Source organism: Anguilla rostrata, chromosome 2 (assembly GCF_018555375.3).
Source record: "Anguilla rostrata isolate EN2019 chromosome 2, ASM1855537v3, whole genome shotgun sequence".
Taxonomy (NCBI): domain Eukaryota; kingdom Metazoa; phylum Chordata; class Actinopteri; order Anguilliformes; family Anguillidae; genus Anguilla; species Anguilla rostrata.
In genome coordinates this window covers 49,056,968-49,082,175 of record NC_057934.1, presented here as the reverse complement: position 1 = coordinate 49,082,175, position 25,208 = coordinate 49,056,968, and the positions used below count along the sequence as shown (strand labels likewise).

The following is a 25,208-nucleotide window of genomic DNA, read 5'->3' as shown; positions in this document are numbered from 1 at the left end:
CTGTTACATCTTGCATTTGCAAGCTCTATACACTATATCCTATTTATGATTAAAATTATGAGATGATGATGACGATGCCAATTATTATTATTATTATTATTATGCATTAATGCATTAAATAACATTTCTCAAGTAGATTTATGTAACGACATATTACTGATTATTTCAATTACTTTTTTAAATAGCAGTATGCGCAGATAAGCTAGAAATATATCAAGAACCCAAGTGAACAATTCAGAGAGAGAGAGAGAGAGAGAGAGAGAGAGAGAGAGAGAGAGAGAGAGAGAGAGAGAGAGAGAGAGAGAGACTTGATAAGGAGAAGTGGTTTACAGGGAATCGAGACTTCCTATCCTGTCACCTTGACAAGGAGGAGGGGATGCGAATTTACATGCTCGTCTTCAAGACTTTTTCATTTATCTCTGGGAAAAAAAGACCCAAGGAACACTACAAATAAAATGTTCATCTTAAGCTTCCGCTGTTGCATCCTTACGGTCGGACTTTCGCATCCAATGTTTGGAGTGCTCAACACATATTTGTAAGTTACCGCAAGCATATTATGCTCAAGTTTCTCACAATTTCTGCATCATTTGCATCAATTTCTGCATCAATAGTGAGTACTCCCTACAGCTGTTCTATTTTAACTTCGTGTGTTATTATATTACTGTCATTTAAAATTGCATTGATGAACTTACTTCACTGTTTAATTCCGGACTTTTAGACAATGAAGACAACTCGAAAATGCCGAGCGCTGCTCTCCGTTGGTTTAAATCTCATTGCTCTCTTATTCTCCACAACGGCGTTTATTACTACTTACTGGTGCGAGGGCACCCAGCGAGTTCCCAAACCGAATTGCAGCAAAGATCGGCTGCACAACTGCATAAACTATGGGGTGAACGAGACGGACCAGAGCAAAGTCCATTACAGCTGGGAGACTGGGGATGACAGGTTCCTGTTCAGGCATTTCCATACTGGAATTTGGTACTCTTGCGAAGAAAACATCAGCGGAGCAGGTACGAATCAATTACAGCCTTCTGTGAAGAACTTACTGTTATGTGCATCGTGCCTACTTCAGAAAGAATTTTTAGTTTATTTTGAAATATGCATTGCTAACTTCAAATACGCAGTAGATGAAATATAGGTGATCGTTTTACATCGGTTTCTCTTTATCTTGGTGTGGTCGGTTAAGTTATCTGTGTGTTTGTAATTTGTTACTAACTACTGCTGTCTTTTAGTAGCCTATTTCTGTTCATTGGAACTGTTCGCGTTTAGGTCTATTCCTATGTTACTTCAGTGTTTAGATTCCATGTTAGGCCTGGCAATTCGCAAAACGGTTATAATTGTGTTCGGGATCAGCAACTGTATTTAATCTTCGTTTGAATCGACGGCTGAAACACTAGAAACAATTTGTTTATTTTAAATCTTAGCTTCTTTGCTTCGTCCTACAGTCAAGATCTCTGCTTTCGGTGAGACCAGAGTGGGCCAAAGTTCAAATTTAATTCCAGCATAGTATTCAGATCTATGCGAAACGGACATGTTTCGTCATCACACGCAATGTGTGTGTGTGTGTGTATATATAATCCTAGTTCAATGGATTGTATCTGTGTATAAGGTTCTGCTTTCACCATAGATTACAGACCTAAACCGTAGTGAGAGAAGTTTTGCCTTTGGCGATTGTTAGCAATTATGTACGACCAATTTCCTGTTAGTCTACAATTGAGATCAGCTCTTGTCCTGACATGCCAAATGCAATGAAGAATACAGTGAAAATGCTTATTTCTAAGTTATGAGAATTTGATGTTAATGCCAAACTACAAACTACACTCCTTTGATTTACTAGCCCCCTAGTCACAGAAAGCTTCTGAGAAATGAGTTTATTATCCCTGGTATGAAAGATTGGACAGCTCTGAGTAAGTTCAGGGTGGAGTGGAGAGCTCAGTCATGCAAGCCAAAGAAAGGCAAAGGCAGGAGGCCATATACTGTACACCTTCTGTCTCCCAGGGTTATATGGGTTATTGCCCACTTTGTGATCCTTAAACTTCACTAGATGTTAATATTGTCAAACAAGTTGACAGCCCACATTCTGGCAAGAGGGTGAGTCATGTTATATCACAGTGGATGTTTGCAAACAGAACGAAAACATATTCAGCAGTACGATGATTATGTATGCAAAAAAATAATAATTGTAACCTGAATATTATGCCTTTTATAACTATTTAAATAGTATCTATAGTAACAATGTTTTCATCATGTTGAGGTATTCATTACAATGGGTGTAAAGATGAAGTAGTTGACTTTTCAGAAATGAGTTGAGTTTAGCTTTTTATTTTTAGGAAAGTACAAGGGCTGTGCAACGTTAAAGGGAAACTCCAGCTGAAAACAATATTTTATATATTCAATATAGTAATTCAGCCTTCCCAAAGACAGAATGCAAAACCATACCCCAAAAAATAATGTCACCAATGTGCAGCACCTCCTTTTTTCTCAGTTGTAGAGAATGGATTTAGAAGATTTAGTCTAGGCAGTGGTTCAGATTAATCCAAAGCAAGATTCAAGTTGAATAAACTTGTCCAATAGATGTGTTGTAGGGAGGCGAAGAAGGCATCAACATTGTATTCTGTTTATCCATTCATAAAAATGGCTTAAATGAAGACCATACCATTTCGTTTACCAGCTAGGGCAGTGGTGTCAAACTCGTGCCATGGAGGGCCGTGTGTATGCAGGTTTTCATTCCAGCCTCAGATCTTGATTATATAATTAGTTAAATTATTTGCTGAATTAGAGATGCAGGTTTGTGCACAATGGTGACCCGACGTCTATGGTGACCCGCATTGTCTAAATAAAAATTTTCTTATATTCTGTGCTTCAATGCAGTTAAACGCATATAGCTGAATGAGTAATTGGACTCAATTAAGGCAGCATTAATTGGTTGGAATGAAAACCTGCATACACACGGCCCTCCATGGCACGAGTTTGACACCACTGAGCTAGGGGGTTGGGGAGGGAGGGGACGGGGATAGCTGGGAGAGACCACAACTTGATAAGAATTATATAAGAAGACTTCATGAGTTTTTCTTCAAAGCAGATGTTATCACCCTTGTTCCACCTGCTTAATCATTAGATTTATGACAAATCCAACTGGCTATGCACTGACAGATACACAATGTGTTAAAAGGCATCTGGAAAGGAGGTAGTTGGAATCTGCATTTTTGGGGCAATACTCAGAGGTCACTGACAAACAGGACTTTTAATATGAATATCATTTTGACATCCAAATAAGTTCACGCTTTACTTTTGACAGACAACATTGCTCAAACTGAAAGTGACTATGACACCAACTGTGCAATTAGTGCTCTGATTGCTCTTACTGCACAGTGGTTAACAATGCTAATGATAATGACACATAATTAATGCTGTGGGACACTGTTTAATTAAATAGTATGGAAAAAACACTTTTTTCGGAAGAGAAAGAAATGTATTATGTTGCCGTAATTAAATGTTGCAGATTAGTATAACTTGCAGCCACAATTAATTCTGTTTCATCCAAAAGATATCATTGCCCCTAGTCCCAGTGGTCTGACTGTCTATTGAATTTCTTAACATTTTGCCTCCATTTGTGGTTTTTTCTTTTGTGTTGATTTTTTCTTCTTTTTTAGTATACCATAATAATTATTGAAACTGGCAATCCACATGTTTTGAAGTAGACTAGGTTTCTTCCTGATAATGATCACACTTTCCAGTGAGGCCCTGTAGATTGAAATTGCAAATTAAAGTTTCTGTTTTTTATGTAATTATTTCCATTTTAAACATTGCATCAAAAATACAGTGGTGAGCAATATGTACATTTTAAGAAAGCTAACATTTTATTTGTGTACAACATTTGTGTTCTCTTTCAATTTTTTTTCCTTCTCATTTTGTGGCTTGTGCAGGTAACAATAGTACACATTTCTAATTTGTAACTGTATTCCTTCATTCTAATTGTGTGTACGGCTAGATTTTAGACATTTTGATCTTTTGGTTCTAACTGGTTATATTGGTATTATTTTCACTATGTTTCTTAAAACACTGAAATAGAATCTTTAATGTGTTTAAACCATGATTCCATTTGACTGAAAATGGACATCTGAAGACCTGCTGTTGACTGAATCGTTTTGACATGTAGTTAGTAAATTTATGGTCTCACCACAGGTAAATATTTACGGAAATGCAAATTTTACCCTTGGACATGCTATTACCTGAGTGTATTGAAGGAGAAGAAGAAGAAGAAGATCTGTTCATGGAATTATTAGCATATTTACTTGTAAAATGCTAACACTATACACTGTGCAATGTATCAAAAGCATTGATGGTGTGCAAGGCCCGCTGCTCTTTAATTATAGTCAGTCACAAATTAAATTAGCTTCCCAAAACCAAGTGGATACCAATGACCATATTCCCTTGCAGGTTTTATGTATACTTAACAGAAAATGTTGCCTTAGTTGCCAGTCTGCCTTACCTTGACCTTGACCCATAAAATTGTTTACAATTGTACTTTTCCATGTACTTTACTGCATTTAACTGTATACATCACATTAATTTGAATTTAATTTACTTTGGTTGTGCTTTTTGCGGCATAACTGCTAAAATGATGCACACTGAATCAAAATGAATGTTTTTAACCATCATTTCTGTACATGTGGCCGATATGTACAATGAAAAATCACTAATGTTATGTTCTTATTTTAGATTTTTCTCAAAAATAAGTTTCTGAAGGAATTGTAACCAGCTTTTTTTTTCTTTTTTCTTTAAAAATTCAGCAAATGTTAAAATAAATCTAAAATAATAACAATAATCAAAATCAGCTCAGATACTAACATTTTACCCCATTCTTCCCCTGATTTTTTCCATATTCCCATAGTTCTAATTGTTTGGGGAAAATTTTTATTTTTTATTTTTATTTTTTTACTTCATTTATGTTTTCTTACTAATTGCCCTGGAAATAACATTTAACTTTTTGTAACAACTGCTGTCAGAGGACAACACAGACTTGTCACTGTCCTGAAGATTTCCTGTTTTTGTTGGAAAGAGAAAATTTTTAGAAAATTATTTTCTGTAACCTGAACCCTAAGATTTCAGCACCTTAGACGGGACAGTTTCTACAAAGAGCAGGGCAGACAGAAAATTATGACAGGAAGGGTTGCTGTCCACGTTTGCCAGGTTTTGATTTATGGTAGGTGTTCTACCCAGTCATCTGTGGTACACTGTACTCCAGCAGATTTGATCCTTGTTTTGACTGGTGCTGCGCTGTGTGAGAACGCACAGCGACTGAGAAATGGAAGGCCTTGTTCAGGCATTAGGGTCTGCTGGGCTGGCAGAACTATGGTTAGTCAGTATCGCAATGCATTTCTACCCATTTCCGTCAATGTCGTTTTTTTTGCTGAGCCAACTGGAGTGTTGACCCCGGGGCCTCCACTGAAACCGCAACTAATTTCCAGATTTGTCCTACCCCAGTCCAAATCACACTTCACATCACAGATGTCAACTTACAGGCACAAACAAGGCTTCCTCTGAGCTGATTTGAGTTGGACAGCAGAATTGTAGTGTTGCCTTTTGATATACTAGTACAATAAATTGAAGTAGTACAAAAAGTAAGGCTGTTGTAAGGTTTACCAAAGGCTAATTTTAAAAAGTAATGTGAATTCATTGACATCGTATCTATCTGGAATTGCGATGGATCATTTCTACTGGCAGGCTCATGATGTATTGCACGTAGGCACGTCATTCTAACATCATTGAACAGAAATAACTCGCTTTTTTTTGCTAACAAAGCAATCATACGCAATACAGTCTGGAACCCAGGCAACACCATGCAAGTATATACTGCACCATTACTGCACTTCGGTTTTTATTTTTAATCTATGACCAGTACAGCCAGGTGCTCACTATCAAGCCTCTCAAAGTTTAATCCCTATACTGGATCCTAACCAGATGCCCTCAGTGGCAAGTGTGTGTTTGTCCTTATGCCAGCTAAACTATGTGCACATATCTATATATTGTGGTATCTTTGTGTCTTTGCAGGTGAGAAATGCAGGAGCTTTATTGATCTGGCCCCAGCATCAGAGAGGGGTGAGTAATGATTACCATTAAGTCAGCTATCAGGCTTGTCTGACTATGAATGCTGGGCGTTGGGCAAAGAACAGATTTGTTATCTCTGTCAGCGAGCAGACCAGCCGTATATTAACTGCTCACCTGGACCAGAAGGCTTGCTTGCTGCCGGAGACAGCTGTGTTGTGTACACTCAAGGATAATTGTACCTGCTTGATTTCAGGCGCTTGCTGCCTAATTAGTTTTCTACTAATTTACGTTTCGTAAAAAAAGGATTAATTATAAGCTTCGAGCCTCACAATCAGTCATCAGTCTGCCAGTCTAATCAATGTATGACTGTACGTGGCACTGAGATGTGGTCAGTCCATAACGTGTAGTTGTACTCCATCAAAAAAAAAAATTCCACAAGGACAAGATACCTTAGCTCAGATCCCTCTCTCAGGAACCAAGGTTTCCTTGCTGATGTCATGTGATGTTATACAGCCATGTCTGGGGGGCAATATATCGTATTGTGGGGGCCCTGTAAAACACGTAGAGGCAGGGCCGCTGTTTTGTGGGACAAGCGGATATGTTGTCCCAGGTATTGGACGACAGGGTCGAGGGGGGGGGGGGAAATGGGCCAATGGTCTGTGAAATATTATTGTCCCGGGCCCAGCAATAATATAATGATATGATTTTGTCCCAGGACTGGAAATTGCACCCAGCAGCCCTGCTTACAGAAATAACAAATGTAACATTTTCAGCATTGCTGCACCGTATGACTGGGAACAGGAGCCCCAACGGGACAGCCTGTCTCAGGGCCAGCCCCCTGGGGGTGATGTGAGACAGATAAAGAAACTCACCTGATGCAATGCAGATGGAAAACACACACACTGGCCAGGTGCTCAGGGGGAATCTCTGAAGGGTGTGAAGGGCAGCTCTTCAGTAAGGCCCCTCACTGGGAATTAGTTGCTATTTCAGCCTGATGTTGGCTGTCTGTGCCTATAAAGAATATGGCTGGAGAACCATGGGCAGATAGAAATTTAGAACAAGAGCAATGGCAACCTTTAGAAGGTACACTATAAAATGACTGAATGTACAGTTAGCAACAAGATGAAGGCAACCAGTGCCATTATTACAGAAGGCGACCTTGCATTAATGCTGTCATTGCTGGACAAATGCTCATCAAAGGCACTGCGGCTTCATCTGAGCATGAGTGTGTGTGTGCTAACATGGACTCCAGGATAGCTCCTGCCATAAACTTTAATGTCCATATTGACTTAGCCTTGCAGAGGAACACAGAGAAACATGTGAGCTTGTTGAGACTTGAGAGATGGTAGAATTCCTCTGCCTTCTATTCCTGGGGTCTGCTCTAGCTATAAACATCCTGAGCAGACCTACATGAATACAGAAATTCAGCTGCTGGAAAAGTAGCTGCATGTATAAAAGATTGAGTGGCGTCTGATGATACTTGTACAGTACCATCAGCAGTCTAGCAAGACCTTTGTATATACTTATTACAGTCTAAGGTGAACCAGCCACTGAGCTATAAGAACTAAATTAAGAATGGCTGCATCATTCTTCCCCTGTTTAAATATTCTCAAACAGCTGCTATTGTGCATCTGTTGTGCATTTTCAAACTTGCAGTAGTGACTCATCTCATTTTTGTGAACCAATTAAATGCCCCATGAATTGTTGCCCAGTCGCGGTATCCTTTTATAATATGAAAAATGAATAATAATAATTAAAGCACAAACACATCTAGCCATTACTATCATACATGGACAAACATGGGTGATTCCAAGTTTGAATACAATCAAATAACAAAAGTTTAAGGCTGTAGCTCTTGCAGCTTTTGAGACTTCAGAATTGTTCATTTTATTTTCCGATGATTTTTTGACAACAGATTTCCCCAAAAGGAGAAGACATGATGCAATAACATATATTTGTTCCGGTCATGTTGATGTGGCTGTCATTAAATCACAGTGGTCTGCCATGTAAACAATAAGGGGAAATGTTATGCAATTTATGTTACATTATATGTATAGTACAGGTCAAACATATTAGGCCACCTGTGGTTTGATGTGACACAAAGTTTGAAAGACCAGGTAGTGTGATGAATAAACACAGGGCCAAGTCTCTTGAAATAATTTAGGAAACATTAGGTAGCATTTCTTTGGAATACAGCTTGTTTAATTTGTCTGAGCTAAGATAGCCAATATTGTATATTTTAGCTTGGCCTAAGTCTGATATCAGTACTTTAATGGCAGGCCTATATTTTGCAATTTAGAATTAATGACTTATAGACAGTGCTTTGTATGTTTGAGTAACTTGGTAGGTTTGGTTAAGGTGCTGAAAGGCTTAATACTGGGATGAAAATGAAAGCTGAGATGTGCTATACATGAATGAATACAGTGATGCTGGAATTTTTCCGTGCGTCACCAATGAAGTGGGCTGTGGTGCTGAAGGTTGTTGGACTGCTTTGGCTGCTGGAAGAGAAGAAATTATGTGTTGTTTTACGGAAGAACCCTTTGTAGGATCGTTTACTACAGGTGCAACATTGTCAGACACAAATCACGTGTTCACTCAGTGAACTATCCAGTGACATATCAATGATTTTGTCAATTAATGACACACGTGGAACATCCGTAGCAGCTGCTGCCATCCCACGATTGTGTCAGCAGTATAGTATTTATGAATGGCTGATGTATTATTTGAACATATTTCTTTATTTTATGAGTCTTCTGAGCTGTTAATCATCGAGAAGGGCCCAAGGTGCAGCTGCATTTTCAGATATTTCTGGTCTTAAAAATTTTTTGATTTTATTTTAAGACAAAATAGACATATTTTGGAATTTCTCATCCCATCATAGGAAATGCCAGGTCAGAAACAAGCACAGAGCAGAACCAGTAATAAAATCCACAGGTCGTCCCTGAGGAACTCAGCAAAAATAAAATAACAACCAGGGAATAACATGAGATGTTACTAGAGACTAGACATAATGGTAAAATTCACAGGAGAAGCAACGCGAGAAGACACAGCAAGACAAACACAAAGACCAAGCGAAGAGACATGAAACACGGGAGGTTTAAATACTAAGATACCAGGTGAATAAAGCCACCGAGACAAACACCTTCAGCAACCAAGAGTCACTAATACAATAGTTAAAGGTTATCAGGGAATACACAACGGGACCGAAACGCTTGTCAAGGGTAGAGGGCACCCTCTGGTCGTCTCTTCACCGTGACGCATCCAATCAGATGAGAGTCCTTAAAACATTGTGAAAACTACACTGAGGTACAATTGCATAATTTTATTTTGTGCATATTTCTGACATAATGTATACTTGTAATTATTATTTTTTTAAATTATTTTTATTATGAGAATTAAAATGGACCATTGAAATGATAGTAATCTGTGTGTTCTGTTCTTTTTTTGGCACCTTTCTCATCTTACTGTTTTCTCAGTTAATGCAATTTATTAGAATTGAGTGGGAAAATGATGAATGTCAGCAAGGAAAAAAGAAAATCATGTTTTAGTCAAACAGATGAACAAAACCACAGTGTTTTTACATCATAGAAAAGTTTCCTTGAAACAAGACTTTTTTTCAAGCTTTAATTTCTGGAGGGTGCACCAAAGAGAACAACGTGTTCAAAGTGTAAATTGTTTGTCACCAGCTGTGACTCACTGCAGGGAGGGCCAGAATAGCAGGAGAAGAGATTAATCATGGTTTTCACCAGTGTATTTATTACTGTTGAGAACATAAGACAATTCATCCTCACAAGATCCTGGTTAAAATAATGAACTACAACAGCACAATAAAAATAAACCAGAAATGAAAGCTTTTCAGCAGGGCTTTATTTAAATAAATAAATAAACAAATAAATAAATAAATTTCCCTCGCTGTCTCCTTGGCTCTCAGCATGGGACGATCCTTGTCTCAGACACCTACTGCGAAAAGAAGCACACTTTTACACCCTTGAATAGAATAGGTCATGCAACCCAAGTGCATATGTCTGCTTAACCAGCTGGCATGGCCCTGGATTGCCCTGATTCCCTCCCCCAGAGCGAGCACTGCCATGCTGTTTCACTATTAAACCCTGCTCTCCTGCAGAAAACGTGACACGCTTGTCCTTCTGAGTCAGCATGCACACAGTGCAATGTCTTTGGACTAATCATGGGACTCGGTTGGCTAGGAGAATTATTGCATTTACGCCTCCCTCCATGACCACACTAATGGCTCTGAAAGGACTGAAATATGACTCTTGAAAGCTGATGCTAACTGATGTGCCTGTCTCGTGCTGCAGGTGTCCTTTGGCTGTCAGTGGTTTCTGAAGTGCTATACATCATGCTACTGGTCGTTGGCTTCAGTCTCATGTGCCTAGAACTCTTTCACTCCAGCAATGTGATCGATGGACTCAAGCTGAATGCCTTTGCTGCTGTTTTCACTGTTCTCTCAGGTATGTCCCTGCATATTCCATACAGATCAATTTTTTTTTTTTTTGGTGAATTCTGTTATAAATATGTGGATAACACAAGATTCTCAGTGTATTATTTGCCATGGGATTGTATTTTGTGATTATTGCCCGAAACCTAGCACTCAGACCTTAGCTGATATTTTCAAATAAAGGCAAATATGAGCTATTTATTCATGGACAGCAACATATCAGTGTTAATGAGCTATAGTGTTATTTGTTATTGATGTACACCATGCAGAGTTTAGCAACATGTTTACCTGGTGTTAACACGTGTGCAGTGTTTTAGAAATGCCACTACAGTGGGTTTTCTTTGAATAGGTGCATTTTACTGGGCATTGTGAGATGCTTGGCAGTCTAATATTAAATGGGTATTTAAAACCAAATATTTCCATCAATGAGTTATTGTCAAATTGTGTATTGTCAGTTATATCCAAAGTGCTAGATAAAATAAATTCCGGAGAGACCAGCAATAAGAACAGACTTAACTTTATTTCTACACATTCCTAACATGTTGCTGTCTCATTATAATTACACTGAAAACTACAATTAGGGATGTATAAATCCTGGGCTTAATGTGTAACAAATGCTCTTAAATATTAAGTGAATAACAAAAACAAATTATTTTTGTTAGTAATAAAAATGTTTATTAATATCATCTGAGGTCTATATTAAAGATCAATTATAAATTGACATTTCCCCATTGCTGTCATAATGTAATAGTACAATATTAGCTGTATTGTTTCAGTATGTAAAATACAGTGGTGGACTGAAAAGAAACACTTATTTTTGTTATCCAATCTTATGTTGCAGCAGGAGCTTCTTTCAGCTATAGCTGTAGACTAACATTACTAAAGCCGAGCTGTCAGCTAGAACTGCAGCTAGTTTTCAGCTGTGATTATTTGATTTGTCTACTATGCCACAGCACTGTTCTTTTTGCCTTTAATGCTCTTTAATTCCAGTGCAAGCAGTTCCTTGACATCCCACCAGCAGCTCTCATTTTAGATGAAGCTCAAGGAGGCATGTTTTCAAAACCATCTTATAAAAAGTGCATCAAAGATTGTCTTTGAGCCCATCCTTCATATTTTATAAGATGTGCTCTCCTTCCTTTCTTTTTTATTATAAATAAAATTCTCTAAACAAATTTAGCTGGAGAAAGTGCTATTTGAGGACACGAAACCGACGGAAACAGAAAATTCTTATTGAGAAGTTAATCTGGTGCCTTCAGAAACCAGACAGAAATTCGTAACAGTTACTATTTGTGATGTCATGGATTATAGTGATTATGCTGTATTTAGAAATGGCTACGAACCATTTGTTATTTAAACATGCTGTCATTTAATTGTAGAACAAGTCTTGTGCCCAGTTACTCCACTGACACATTATTTATGCTAATCCCATCATTTAGATGTATGCATTTCAGATATGCAATATGTTCAATTTTGAACATTTATGCAGTTGTTATGGTTATTAAAAAATGGAGAGAATGGGGTAGCAGAGGATTGACTTATACAAATTTGTGCAACAGTCTTTAACTGGTGTAAATAAACAATTCATAAGTGATTACTCTAGGCTGATTTGCTGTTTGGCACAATGTTTGCCTCAGTGTGGTCATTTGCTTTTGAAATGTCAGGGGATGTACCGTGTTTACTGTGCTACAAATTGTATGTTTAGCTTTGTAATGCATACATGCACAGTATCAGTGAGCAAATGAAATTACTTGGGAACTTGTAGTTATTGTACAGTATCTTTTACTTAGTGCACATCATCTTTCTTATACAGTGCCATGAAAAAGGATTGCCTCCTTTCTCTATTACTATTGTCGCACTGAATGGTTTGTAATATTAGACAGAGGGACTGAGTAAACGCAAAACACATTTTTTAAATTATTTTATTTATTTATTTAATGAAAATAGTTACCAAACGCCCATGTGAAAAAGTAATTGCCCCCTTTTTTGCTAATTAGATTCAGCTGATTGAAATCAGCCAGGCTTGATTGTAGCCAGTCCTGGGATCAAAGGAAATTCCAGAGGAAATAAAAATTAAAAAAAAAGTTGAAATATATCCATCTGGGAAGGGTTACAAAATCATTTCTAATGCTCTGGGACTCCACCAAATGACAGTGAGAGCCATTATCTCCAAATGGAGAACGCTTGAAACAGTGGTGATCTTCCCAGGAGTAGCCTGCCAAAATGTCTCTAAGGGCGCAGCAACAATTCATCCAGGAATTCACAAAAGTTTCCAGAAGAACATCCAAAAAACTACAGGCATCTCTAGCCTCATCTAAGGTCATTCTTCATGACTCCACAATAAAAAAAGTGACTGGGCATAAATGTGATTCATGGAAACCACAGTTAACCAAGAGAAACATCAATGCTTTTCTCACATTTGCAGAAAAGTATCGGGATGATCCCCAAGCCTTTTGGGATAATGTTCTATGGACAGATGAGTCAAAAGTGGAACTTTTTGAATGACACAAGCCCCACTATATCTGGCGTAAAGCAAATACAGCATTTCATAGTAATAACATATTCCTGTACCAACAGTCAAACATGCTGGTGTTAGTGTGATGTTTTGGGGATGTTTTGCATCCTTGGGACCAGAACGATTTGCCATTATTGAAGGAACCATGAATTCTGCTCCAAACAAGAAAATTCTTATGGAGAACATCCAGTCATCTGTTCATGGGCTGGAGCACAATTGGGTTATACAGAAAGACAATGATCCAAAACACAAAGGCAAGTCCACATCTGATTGCCTGAAAAGAAAGTAAAATGTTTTGGAGTGGCTTTGTTAAAGTCCTGATTTGAACCCAATAGAGTCGCTGCGGCAAGACCTGCAACAAGCAGTTCATGCTCTAAAACCTACCAATTTTTTCTGAATTAAAGCAGTTCTACCAAGAAAAGTGAGCTTAAATTCCTCCACATTGTGAAAAACTGATATCAAATTATAGGAAATGTTTGGTTGCAGTTATTGCTGCTAATGGTGTTAGAACCAGCTACCTTTAAGGGAGAAGCTAGGTTTTCACACAGGGGATATGGGTGTTTGATAACTTTTTTCTTTAAAAGAGGTCATTTAAAAATGTGTTAATATGTTTTTATTTTTTATTTTAAGCAGTTATGTTCTAAAACAGAAATAAGCTGATTACAACATGGCAATATAAAGTAGCGATATAGAGCTAAATCAGGTTATCTCAATTTGTGTTGAGAAAAAAAAAAACTTCTCAGCTTCATTTCCCCAGTGACTGTCCAATGACACTGAGCAGCACAGGAGCCTTCCACAAATGAATGTGTCTCAGGGCTGTGAGTCAAAAGGCAGAGGGTCTATTTTGTGGGCTATATTTTTTTAAATGAGGAGTTACCTTGGTAAATACATGGAAAAAAATGAATATGGGATTAATTTGGCATGAAGCTCATAACTCACATATGCTCCATTAACTCAGGTATAAACAAAGGGACAGAATGTCAACCAGAACACTGCATTCAGGATTGCTGCATGTTTTAGTGAAACATTTTCTTAAGGTGGCATAGGTATTGAATTTTTAATACCTAGATTTAAAAAGGTGAAATACAGTTGGTGTTAAGTGGTACTGAGTCACTTTTGCTTAGCCCTTAATTTCCATCATAAAAATGTGATTTGCAAGCCCTTCCAGTCAGGTTTAATGCAGTTTTATTTTAGTGAAGCAGACTGGCTATACACAAAATACTAGCCTGCAACAGTACGCCTGCATTTCAGTTGAGTATGTCCAGTTATAGACCTGTCTACAACAGTCAATTTATTACACTGATAAAGGTAGACTGTTTGAAGAAAAATAGGTTTAAATGGTACCTTTAAATGAATATATTTTTTCAGAGGGTAAATTAATTTGTCTGCCTCAGTGCTGAGCAGACTAATTATAATTGAGTGGTTGTCAGTTAATATACAGTATTCTGAGTTGCCTGTGATCTTTGCAGGTAGATATTATGATTGATACTTCTGTGCATATAGTACTGTAGATTCACATCAATTATGATAAGTAAAACAAAATGTATGATATCTGATTGATGTTCTCATTTGTGAATGTATTATCCTTGTACAGTGTAATGCAATAACAAATATGAAGTGCAAAATTTTAATAACCCCCACATTATTCATAATGCCTGTAATTATGATAAATGTGTATTGTATCTAGTCAGAAGTAAGCCAATCATGTATGCCAGTAACTGGGGTAGTTGTTAGAGGTGATATGTACTGTAAGATGAATATGAGGGGTGGAAGTAAATAAATGCTGAATCGATTATATTGTAATTAAAATGTTTAATCTAATTCAATATTGCATCAGATAAAATACAATTAAATATTCAAGTGTTAAGATGCTATCAAGTTAAAAGGATTTGCACATCATTTTATCATTGCATTTGATCGCCTTGATATTCATTTAATCACTAGCAGTTTAATGAATTACATGCACTGCAGTTCCAATCACCACCACATTTATCAGTTCATTGCTGCTTTCACTACCACAATGCAACTTTCGACACCCCTTTTATCAATCCAATGGCAGTTTTTGAGTTTCGCCAAGTCTCAATGAAATTATCCCATCGACCGATGTAGCCTACATCTATGCACTCGACGCACGACAGCTCCTGCGTATGGACTATATATAGCATTTAAATAATCAGTAATAAGTTACTACAAGCTAATTATATGTGCAAACTAGTGGAATGTAAATTGTTGCACATTATTTGCCCAGCACTTGCTGAAGATTTCTGAAGAAAACTCTTCATGTCCAGCCTAAGCACCCGCCAATACAAGTCAACAGTCAACACAAGCAATTCATTCCAGGTCACAAATGGCTCTACATGTGCAATTATAAGTTAATTTTATTTTGGCAACACATACACACAAAAGTATGCATTTGAAAGCACTCTTGTTACATTGTAGCGCTCTCATTTGAATTTCCCAGTTTTTTCAGCATTGTCATCACTTGCTGTCACTAAAAATGTAGTATATTTTTTACCCTAAACAGAACTGATTCTGGGTCTGTAGATTTGTCACACAGATGGAACCACCCTCAGACATATCTGGAGAAGGGACTGCAGAAGGGCTGAATCTCAGCCTTATAAACACGAGGAACTGTGAACTGTGTTTGTTATTAGTGTTCACCTCATTGCTGCTGCCTTTCCCAAAATTTTCCCTAATTTCTGAGTTTTCTTACTCCCAAACATCACTCAATGCCTTCCGTTTGTTCAGTTCTTGTATGTTTGTAATATCTCACAATATTCCCTCTTAGGAGTTATAACTCATGTTTCTGTATTAAATGAATTGCATATTAATTGTAGTGTACCATAGTTAATCCTTAATATTTTATCTAAATACAATTCCAAGAGTTTGTTTAGCATTGTTAATAGTAATTTCGAAGTTGACATGTTTATAGTAAAATCATTTATTATTCATAAGTTCTCTCTGTTATTCACTCTGCGTAATCTACTTGGCAGGAGAACTGAAATTATTTAGGATGTGATTGCAAACATCAAGGTTATAATGAGCTACAGGCTAGAGCCCTCAAATTACTCTTCATATTCATTGAATCATTCAGGCATTTATTTCTTCTCTCATGTTTCACAATGGGCTCTACCAGTTTATTTCTGTCCTGTCTGGCCCATTGCCACAGATTACGAAACTACACCAGGTGGTGGTTTTATGAGAGAGCATTACCCTGTAAAGTCAGATGGTTTTGTTACTATGCTAAGGGTTTTTGTAAGTGTACAGACTGTATGTATTTAATAGGAATTAGCCTAGTGGGAGTGCAATGCTAAAAAATGCCCTATTGCAAAGAAGACTTCTGTGTTAATGTTAGTCTGATGACTCAAGGAGGCCCAGCATGAGCATTAATTATGCATATCATTTGCACCCATCAAACTTATTATTCTTTTTAAATGCTACATGTAATGTAAATCTAATTTAAAATGTAAAAATAGGAAAATTGACCTTGCCTTACCCATATCTTCCCTTTAAATCAACAAAAGTCAATGAAGAATAACAATACTTTAGTGAATCAGTGTAATGAAAATCATCATCCATCAATTTTAGTCAAAACTCAATCAATTATATATTGAAATTAAATTAATTGTACTTGCCTGTGCAGTATAATTATTCTTGCGGGGATTCAATTGTTTTTAATTGTTCAGTATGATGATCTTTTACTGCAGCACCTACCATCAAGGAACATTTAAACCATATGTACATAATCATAATCACAATCATTGTTGTAATGTACTTACTCATGTGCAGAAAATTGAGTTCTTGCAGTCTCTTGTCCCCAAGGTTCATGTGATGTTCAAGAGGAATGTCTTGACAACATAGTCTTGTGTGAGAGTTAGCACAGTGCCACAATGGGGTTGCTGAGCAAGCTGTAGTTTCACAGTTTTGAAAAACCTACCTGCAAGTATAATTTACCATGTTTACGTACTTAAGAGTTTCAATTAATATCGTGTTTTCTGGACTAGGTATTTGTTCTATAAATGTCATGTAACAGGAACTGAACGCAATTCAAAGTTCACTTGAGAATATCATTTGGTGAGAAGACAATTAAATTTAAAATACACCTAAAATAATTAAATAGATATGCTAGAAATGTATTTAAATCATATCTGCCATTAAACACTATTTAGATGAATTATGAGATGCATTAACATGCTGACAAAATTACATTCAAGCACTGAATTACAGAAGAATAGGGAATAGACTCTGCTACCTGAATATGAAATAACACACGTGATTTCTTTAAAAGTATGACTGTATTTATGTATGATGTACGTATGATTGTATTGCGTTTGCAGAAGTTTGGTAAATTATCACTCATCTTATTTTATTTAATCAGCATGATGAGCTTTGTAGATTAAGAAATACCACTAAATAGAACTGTGATGTCTGAGGCTAATCAAGCTCTTTCATACAGAAGGCAATGGTGAGTTTGTGTTTTTGCATTTGTCAGCAATTCTGTACTTATGGAATTTTATAAAAAGGCTGATACATTTGCTAGAAAATCACAAGGAAATGCATGTGAACTATAATATTTCCAACTACAGTATACATTTTTTAGTTTTGCATAAATGATACAAGATCAAGACTGAAAGAAAGAATTCTATTAAAAGCTGTTTCACAGAATCTGTGTGAAAACTTTCAAAAAAGAACGATACAGATCAGTGGCAGGTTTTTAGGGGTTCAGAGGGGTCATGTGAACCCCCTGGGACTTCAGTGAATCTCTTCCAACAGACTGAGTTGAGTTCATCTCGCCTGTCCTCCTCCGGTTGGGTTTGTGGTGCAGTTCACAGCTCTCCTTTCATAATCACAACTCATTAGTCATATGAAGGTTTTAAAGTACAGCTGTGTTTGCGTGTGTGCGCGTGTGTGTGTGTGTGTGTGTGTGTGTGTGTGTGTTTCCACAGGACTCCTGGGAATGGTGGCACACATGATGTACACCCAGGTCTTTCAGGTCACTGTCAGCCTGGGCCCAGAGGACTGGAGACCTCACTCCTGGGATTATGGCTGGTCTTTCTGGTCAGTATACATATGCAAACAAGTCTTAGCTGTATGGTTTGTCTCAGCTTTTTAAAATGTGTGATGATTCAACAGACATACAAATGCAAACTGTTATACCAAAGGAAATGAAGTTCAGTGGTAGGTTAGGGGTTTGGATAAAGGGGGTGGGATGAGTGACATTTTAATGGCTAAAGCAGGGAGGGGTTTCATTGTATTTTCATGTGTATGGCAGCTACTGTTGCGGATTTGGTTACTTCAGTTACTCCGGTAAAAATGAAGTCTCTCCCTAGGAATATACTTGGAGGTTCAATTTTGATGTAAAATTTGACAACATACAAAAGAGAAAGACAAGTAAGAAGAATAATGATGTTAAATGGTTTTCACTTATTCCTCATGTGTTGTAGTCTGCACTATTTCCACAGAAACAAGGTGGAGGCACTACAAAGATTGTGCCTTTTTTTGTCAATGTTTGGAGTAATGTTAGTGATGGAGGAGAAGGAGTGTGGTACTCGAAGAACCAAAGCTGTGCACAATGAACTAATGCTATTTTCATTTTAATGGTTCTACTATTTACAATAAATGTTGAAATAAAATTATGAAATACAGGTAACACAATATACCTGGTGTATTCAAAAGGAATGTTCTCCCCAGTTATAATGCTGAATAAAAGTAAACGAAAAATACATTTCACTTGACCTTGCCTGTGTTCGTGTTTGATTTTTTTTTTTTTACCCAGGCATAAACTCATCTCTCATAGCTTAATTGGACAGAAAAGAGATTCCTCCTTAGACTGAATATTGCACAATTTGCAGCAAATGCATTTATTTATGCTTCTTCGGTACATGGGTAAAAAGTCTTCAAGGAATGCATTTTGTCCTGACAGCGATGGAAGTGATATTTACTTTGGCTGAATTATGCCACCTGCTCGAGCACACCCAGGCAAATTGCTTAATTTGCTCTCCAGCACCTGGCCAATTTCTTGTTTTCAGCTGCAGTACCCCTTAAAAATGTGAAGATACCTTTAAATGAAGTAGCTTTCTGCCCAAATATTCTGATTCGCTCCACAACGGTTGACAATTACCCTGTGACATTATCAGAGATTTATAGAGGTGAAGATGTCATTTGCAGGCGTTCCCTTAGCTAAAATATAATACTAAGCTGTATATTGCTTTTTAATAAATAAATGGTCTTAAGACGCATCCGACTGTTTTATGAGGACCATGAAGTTTCACTGCAATCTACTGTAGTTGTAAGTCAGGTAGGTGGTGCATTGGGAAGATGCATCTAGTAAATGGCCCATGCTCTTCTGATCTTTTCTATCTCCCTTTTCTCCTCTCTCAGTCTAGCCTGGGGTTCTTTCACTTGCTGCATGGCTGCCTCCGTTACTACCCTTAACTCTTACACAAAGACTGTCATTGAGTTCAGGCACAAGCGCAAAATGTTTGAGCAAGGCCTCCGTGAAGAACAGACTTTCCTCGACCAGGAGACCTTCAACTACTTCCGAGACAGATCGGTGCAGTCCATCTCCAGCTCAGTGGAGGTGTTCCCCAGCCAAGGAGGCGGTGCGGGCAAAGCACTCAGACCTGCGTCTTCTATAGACCTGGGGGAGATCCCCGAGTCTTTGGGAGAGGAGCAATGCTGAAAAGGCCGGTATACTCGTGTCCAGAACCCACCTACCCCATGGCTATGACACGAAGGGGAATTTCACAAGAAGTGACTCCATGAGGTGCATCATCGAAAGAATTACTGGCGGCACCAGGCGTTTTCTTTTCAGAAATATGTCTTGCTAGGGGTAGAAAATTGTGCTCATGGGCCATTAATAACATATATGGGGTGCATACAAAATATTATAAATACATGTTCAGTTAACAGTGTCAAATATAGGTAAAAAATTTGCTGTTTGGACATTTTCAGAATATAGATAATATTTTTTGTGAGGCCAAATGGTTAACATATACATTGTAAGTTATGGAACTAAACAAATGTATTTACATACAAGAGAACCAGGACTGGACTTTTCTGACAAGGAACAATATCACTGCCATACAACAGTTTCCAAATTCTACACTTGGAAAAAAACATTCCTTCATTCTACAATTCATTTCACTCAGCTTGAAACTTGCTTCTGACACTTTCAATACTGTGTGCTTTTTAAATATAGTTTTTAAATTTATATATTGTATGTTTAAGGGCTTAAATTCATTGTTGTGGAGATACTAAACATCAGTACTGCACTTGCTGTTAAGCCTTAGTAAAATATCTATTGTTATCTTTATGTTAAATTGCATCAAGGAGCTACATTTTTATGTAATTTGGACAATATTGACAAGCATTCCATGTTAGTGTCCCTTTTGAGATGCCATGCCAGGGAGCAAAAACTACTGATCTCCCATTCTATTGAAATTCACTGGGTTGATTTCTCGCACTAGCTATGTTATATCTTATCTTGATAAACCATGAATAAGTGCTCAAAGGTCAAATTTATATGGTCACTTATAATATTTCAAAAGGGAATATGAGACAATTTGCCAGTGTAAACACTAATCATAACACTATAGAGCAGTGCAGATTGAAGCTATTGTGCTAGTGTTGTGGTATTGTAAATGCGATTGGTTTAATAGATTGTGATAGGTGTAGCAAGAGTGACTGAGGAGCATACTGTCCTGTAAAAAATGGTAGCAATCTTGTCAGTGAAATCCTTTAATGAAAGGGAAAAACAGTATAATATTCCTGTGATTTAACTGTATAAATCTTGTTATTTTATGGGATGCCTGTTAAATAATGAGTTATTGACAGTATTCGACATGACATTGACAATTTCTTGGGAAAATCAAATTTTTGCCCTGATCTTTGCACTGTTATTTTTATGATTCAATTTCTACCCAGAAATTTGCATTATGCAATTTTTTCAACTGATTTTCAATCATTTATTTATTTTATATTCAAAATTAGCACCGATAAATTCCCAGATTTTTTGTAAAATATAAAACAAAAACGAAGGGCCTTGGCATATGCGTGCGCGCGCGCGTGTGTGTGTGTGTACAAAAACTAGGGTTACTGAGCAATAAATGTTATGTGAATCGCGGAGAAGAAAATGTGAGACCAAAGTTTAAACTAAATGTTCATTAGCAAACATTACATTGAATACTGTAAATTTGGCATAATAGTAGACAATTAATTGGTCAAAGACAAATTTGAGGAATAAAAACATGTGGTGTGTATAAAGGAATACTCTTGTTTTATATATATTTTTTGTGTGGCATGTTAACTATGATTTACAGCAATATAAAAAACTTAAGAGCGTGTGGGCACATTCACAGTTTGTGTAGGTAGGTCATTCTGAGAGGTAGGTCTGTTTTTCACAATACTGGCAACCCCAGGGAGGTGCACATTTCACTCTAGCATCACCCATGGATGGGAGGGTTTTAGTCAACTACAATGATAGTGTCTTTTTGCACACTAGTGACTCCTTCTGTTAAAGCAGTCACCTTCAAGTTCATCTTCCTGGGCTGTATATGAAGTGTCTTCCTTTGACTTATGTCTGTACAAGCCCAAGCAAGTGAGTTCACATGCTTTGTAATAGAGCGTATGCTTGTCTGTGGCCTCCTGAATCAGTAATCAACAATGAGCAATGATATAGATACAACTGGGTGTTCCAAATTGTGGAGGAAAATAGGGAAAGCACAGAAAAATAAGGCATTAAGAAAGGTTGAAACCCTCTTCTTTTAACACCAACTCCTATTTAACAAATGAAATAAACTGCCAACGTCATTTCATACAGGGAAATATTATCACAAAAAAGCTTCCATTTTGGCATTGTTGTACATTTTTATGTGGTGTGGAACACCAAACTATTATTTACTTTTTTATTTATACTACAGTACCTCAAAAGATAAAAATGATAAAGCATTGTGTACATGATTGCAAGATGTTGCGGTTGTAGATCTTGTTATTTACTTCACAGACGCAGCCTTAAGAGTGATAAATCTGAAATTCAGCTTGACCAGAAAAGCTTGTGAAAGAAATTTGTTCATCATTACTAAGCTTGAGTTGTTTTATAAGTGTTTTGCACAGCTGGTGAATGTTATAAGCATTCACGTTTATTTATTTATTTTTTATCATTTTTTTAAGACATGTCAGCTCTGTCACTGATCAGGAGCATTTAAAATGTTTTTTTAAATATTTTTTTTTAATCAACTGGTTTCAACCCATTTCTGACAAGTTTAACACAATTGTTTAATCCAAAAGGCATTGAATAGTGTATAATATTGATGACAGTGACCATACAGTATCATATGATAAGGCTTTGTTGTCTCCACTTGTGCCTGTATAATAATTGATATCATTTTTGGAATATATTTCCATGACAGAATTTGCAAGAATTCAGTTGATAGACACTGTGTATCATTTATTTCATGCTTATGATATGTAAATTACATGTCCACAAACATGCATTTATTATAAGTACATATTTAAAAATAAACATTTATATTTTAAGCCCCTCTGTTAAAAATATATGGCATAAAATTGTTAATTTGGTTGAAAATATATGTCATCCTTTGTACAATTAGCACAATTAGCATGCAAAACAATATATTATGCAGGACTCATTTTTATTCATGCAATGTTTATTGTGTTCTTAATTATCTGGTTCTTAAATATAATTATCAAGCAAACAAATGTTCGGTTTTTAGTCAGAACATCCTTGTTAAATATGCTGTAAATAAAAAGGCATTAAACAATGGCAATGGCTTTCATGAAATCATTGACAAACGGCACATTTGTTTTTCCCTCTTGAAAGTACTTGAATGTTGGCAGTGTTGGCAACAGATTAAGCAGTGTTATTGCACATACATAACTGCTGGCTTGACTGAATTGGTTTTAATGGATTGTACTTTGGGTTCCCACCACTGGAACCAATGATAAGAGATGCCTTAACCTTAAAAAAGTATAATTCAGAACCAATTTTTTTTCTTTGTGTATAAAGTTGTGCTCCCAATTTTGGTTTCCTTTTGTTTATTAGAGGTAACTTAGCCATTGCAGCTGGGATACTAAAAATACATTAGAGGTGATTGCTTTCCTCCTGTAGCTCAAGTGAAGCAGATAGGTTTCTGCTCAAAATAAGCACATTTTGGAGGAGTTGGTGTAAAGATAAGCAGAGAATATACATAAAATAATGGTTATTTACTGTATATTAAACAGCAATTATTAGTGGCTGAATTCTATTTCACTGGCCTGATGGTTTGCACTATGTTCCAGGTTCAAGCTAAAATCAAATCCATGCCCTCTAGAATTAGCCATGAGAGTGAGGCAATAAAGATGCAGCTAAGCAGCCATATTATGTGGGTTTAATTACATTCTGTGATATGAAACGTAAAGGGGTGGCATTTCAAACAGTAGATTAATTGGATAGCTTCGTTGGGAAATTATCATGCAGCATTTGCTGATAAATTGAGGAGAAATCATGACTAATTAAAGTTCAGTCATTTCTGAGGTACAGTAGATGCAACTTGTGACCAGCAGACTGTGAAGCACTGTGTTCACAACTCTGCTTATTGCAATATCAGGCACACAGCTACAGATTACAGATGGAATCATACAACCTACAAAGGTCAGGGAGATTCATTTCCTGAGCATGGTCTCAATTCCTTTGTCATCAGATTATGATTGATATTTTAATCATTGCTTTCTGTTTCAAACATAAACTCTGTTTCAAACACACTTGCCTTCAAGGGCCATAATTCCGGGCTTGAAGACTTATTAAAACCAAAATAAATGGTGTAATGAAATTTTTAAAAATGCATTATATTATGAAATGCATTATAATACATTTATGTACAGTACTATCAAGATAGGACATCATGGATCGCTGAGGTATTACATGCGAAAATCATTGTGCCGTATTAATGCAATATGAATGGTTAAATCTTGAAAGCCATGACTTTTTAGCCCAGTAACTTAAAAGTACTGTAATCATTCATTTCTAAAAGTTTTCTAAATAAGAAAAGACTGCATGCTGTAGCTAAGGAAAAATGTCCCATTTAATTACAATAATTACAACATCAATGTTTTGACACTAACGGATCTACCTCAGGATGCACATCTACTGTATGTTTTTCTATGTTGATTTGGACCCTGCCCAGCACCTGTGGCTATGGTATATTTGATGTGCATGTTCTAACTTAGTTTTAAAGAACTGTAAATGAAACATTGATGTGTATCGTACTCTTTAATAACCAATGAAAATATTTGTTGACAAAGGTATTCTCCTGAGGAAAGTTCCCACATTCCCCAAAATTCAAAGCAGAAAGCAGAGATATGAGTTAAAAGAGAACACTTTGGACATGGACACTTTGGTTTTGCACCTGTGGTGTGGAAAGTGTTGCATACTTTTTAATTTGTTCATGGAAAGGTGAAAACCAATACAAGAAAATGGCTGTCTCAAGCTTTTTCCTTTTGTATTCTTAGACGCTTTCAACGGTAACGACAAAAACAAACGTTACTGCGCACGTGCGTTGTTCTGGCCCTAACTTAACTTCCGGCAGACTTCCGCAAACAATCAATAACAACAGAGTCCCTCTAGACTATTTCTGATAACAAGCAAAATAAATAACAAGTAAATTACGTTAGCTAGCTAGTTACAACTGTGTCTAACCAGTATTATTTGGGCTTACCAGTTGAAGAAAAAACCGTTACTTGGCCAAACTCAAATGCGATAACGTTACACTACCAGAAAAACATGACAGAAACAGATAGTGTTGACAGTATTGCACCTTGCTGAGCATCATACATTCCTTGCATAATCCATAACTATTCTGGTTACATGCACATTCCTGTGTAAAAAGTGCACTCTTTATATGACGTAAATAATAAATGTAAATGTAACGTTGCTTAAAAAATATGATTATATGAGACACAAACTGGGGCTAGTGGGCAGCATGTGTAGCCAATGCAATTACTGTAGGTTATTTATTTGTATAACACATGCATTGATGGAAAAACATCTTGGGTCGTCTTGCTAGGTTACCACAACAAAAATGATCAGGCAATGTAACGCTTTCAAGACACTGGAAACAGGTATCATGGCGTTCAAAACGTAGCTAAAGCGTATCTACCAGCATTGATCTAACGTTACTGTGTATAATGTAT

The 25,208-nt window shown here is 36.8% G+C and overlaps 1 protein-coding gene across 1 annotated transcript; it reads left to right on the top strand.

Annotated features, from left to right (window-relative positions):
* Positions 1-721: 721 nt before the first annotated feature.
* LOC135248281 (germ cell-specific gene 1-like protein) lies at positions 722-22,803 on the top strand. The gene is made up of 5 exons (XM_064322743.1): positions 722-1,010; positions 6,055-6,102; positions 10,368-10,520; positions 17,966-18,077; positions 19,401-22,803. Exons 1-5 carry the CDS (start codon positions 722-724, stop codon positions 19,699-19,701), a joined length of 903 nt encoding a protein of 300 aa, XP_064178813.1. The 3' UTR covers positions 19,702-22,803.
* The last annotated feature ends 2,405 nt before the right edge of the window (positions 22,804-25,208 follow it).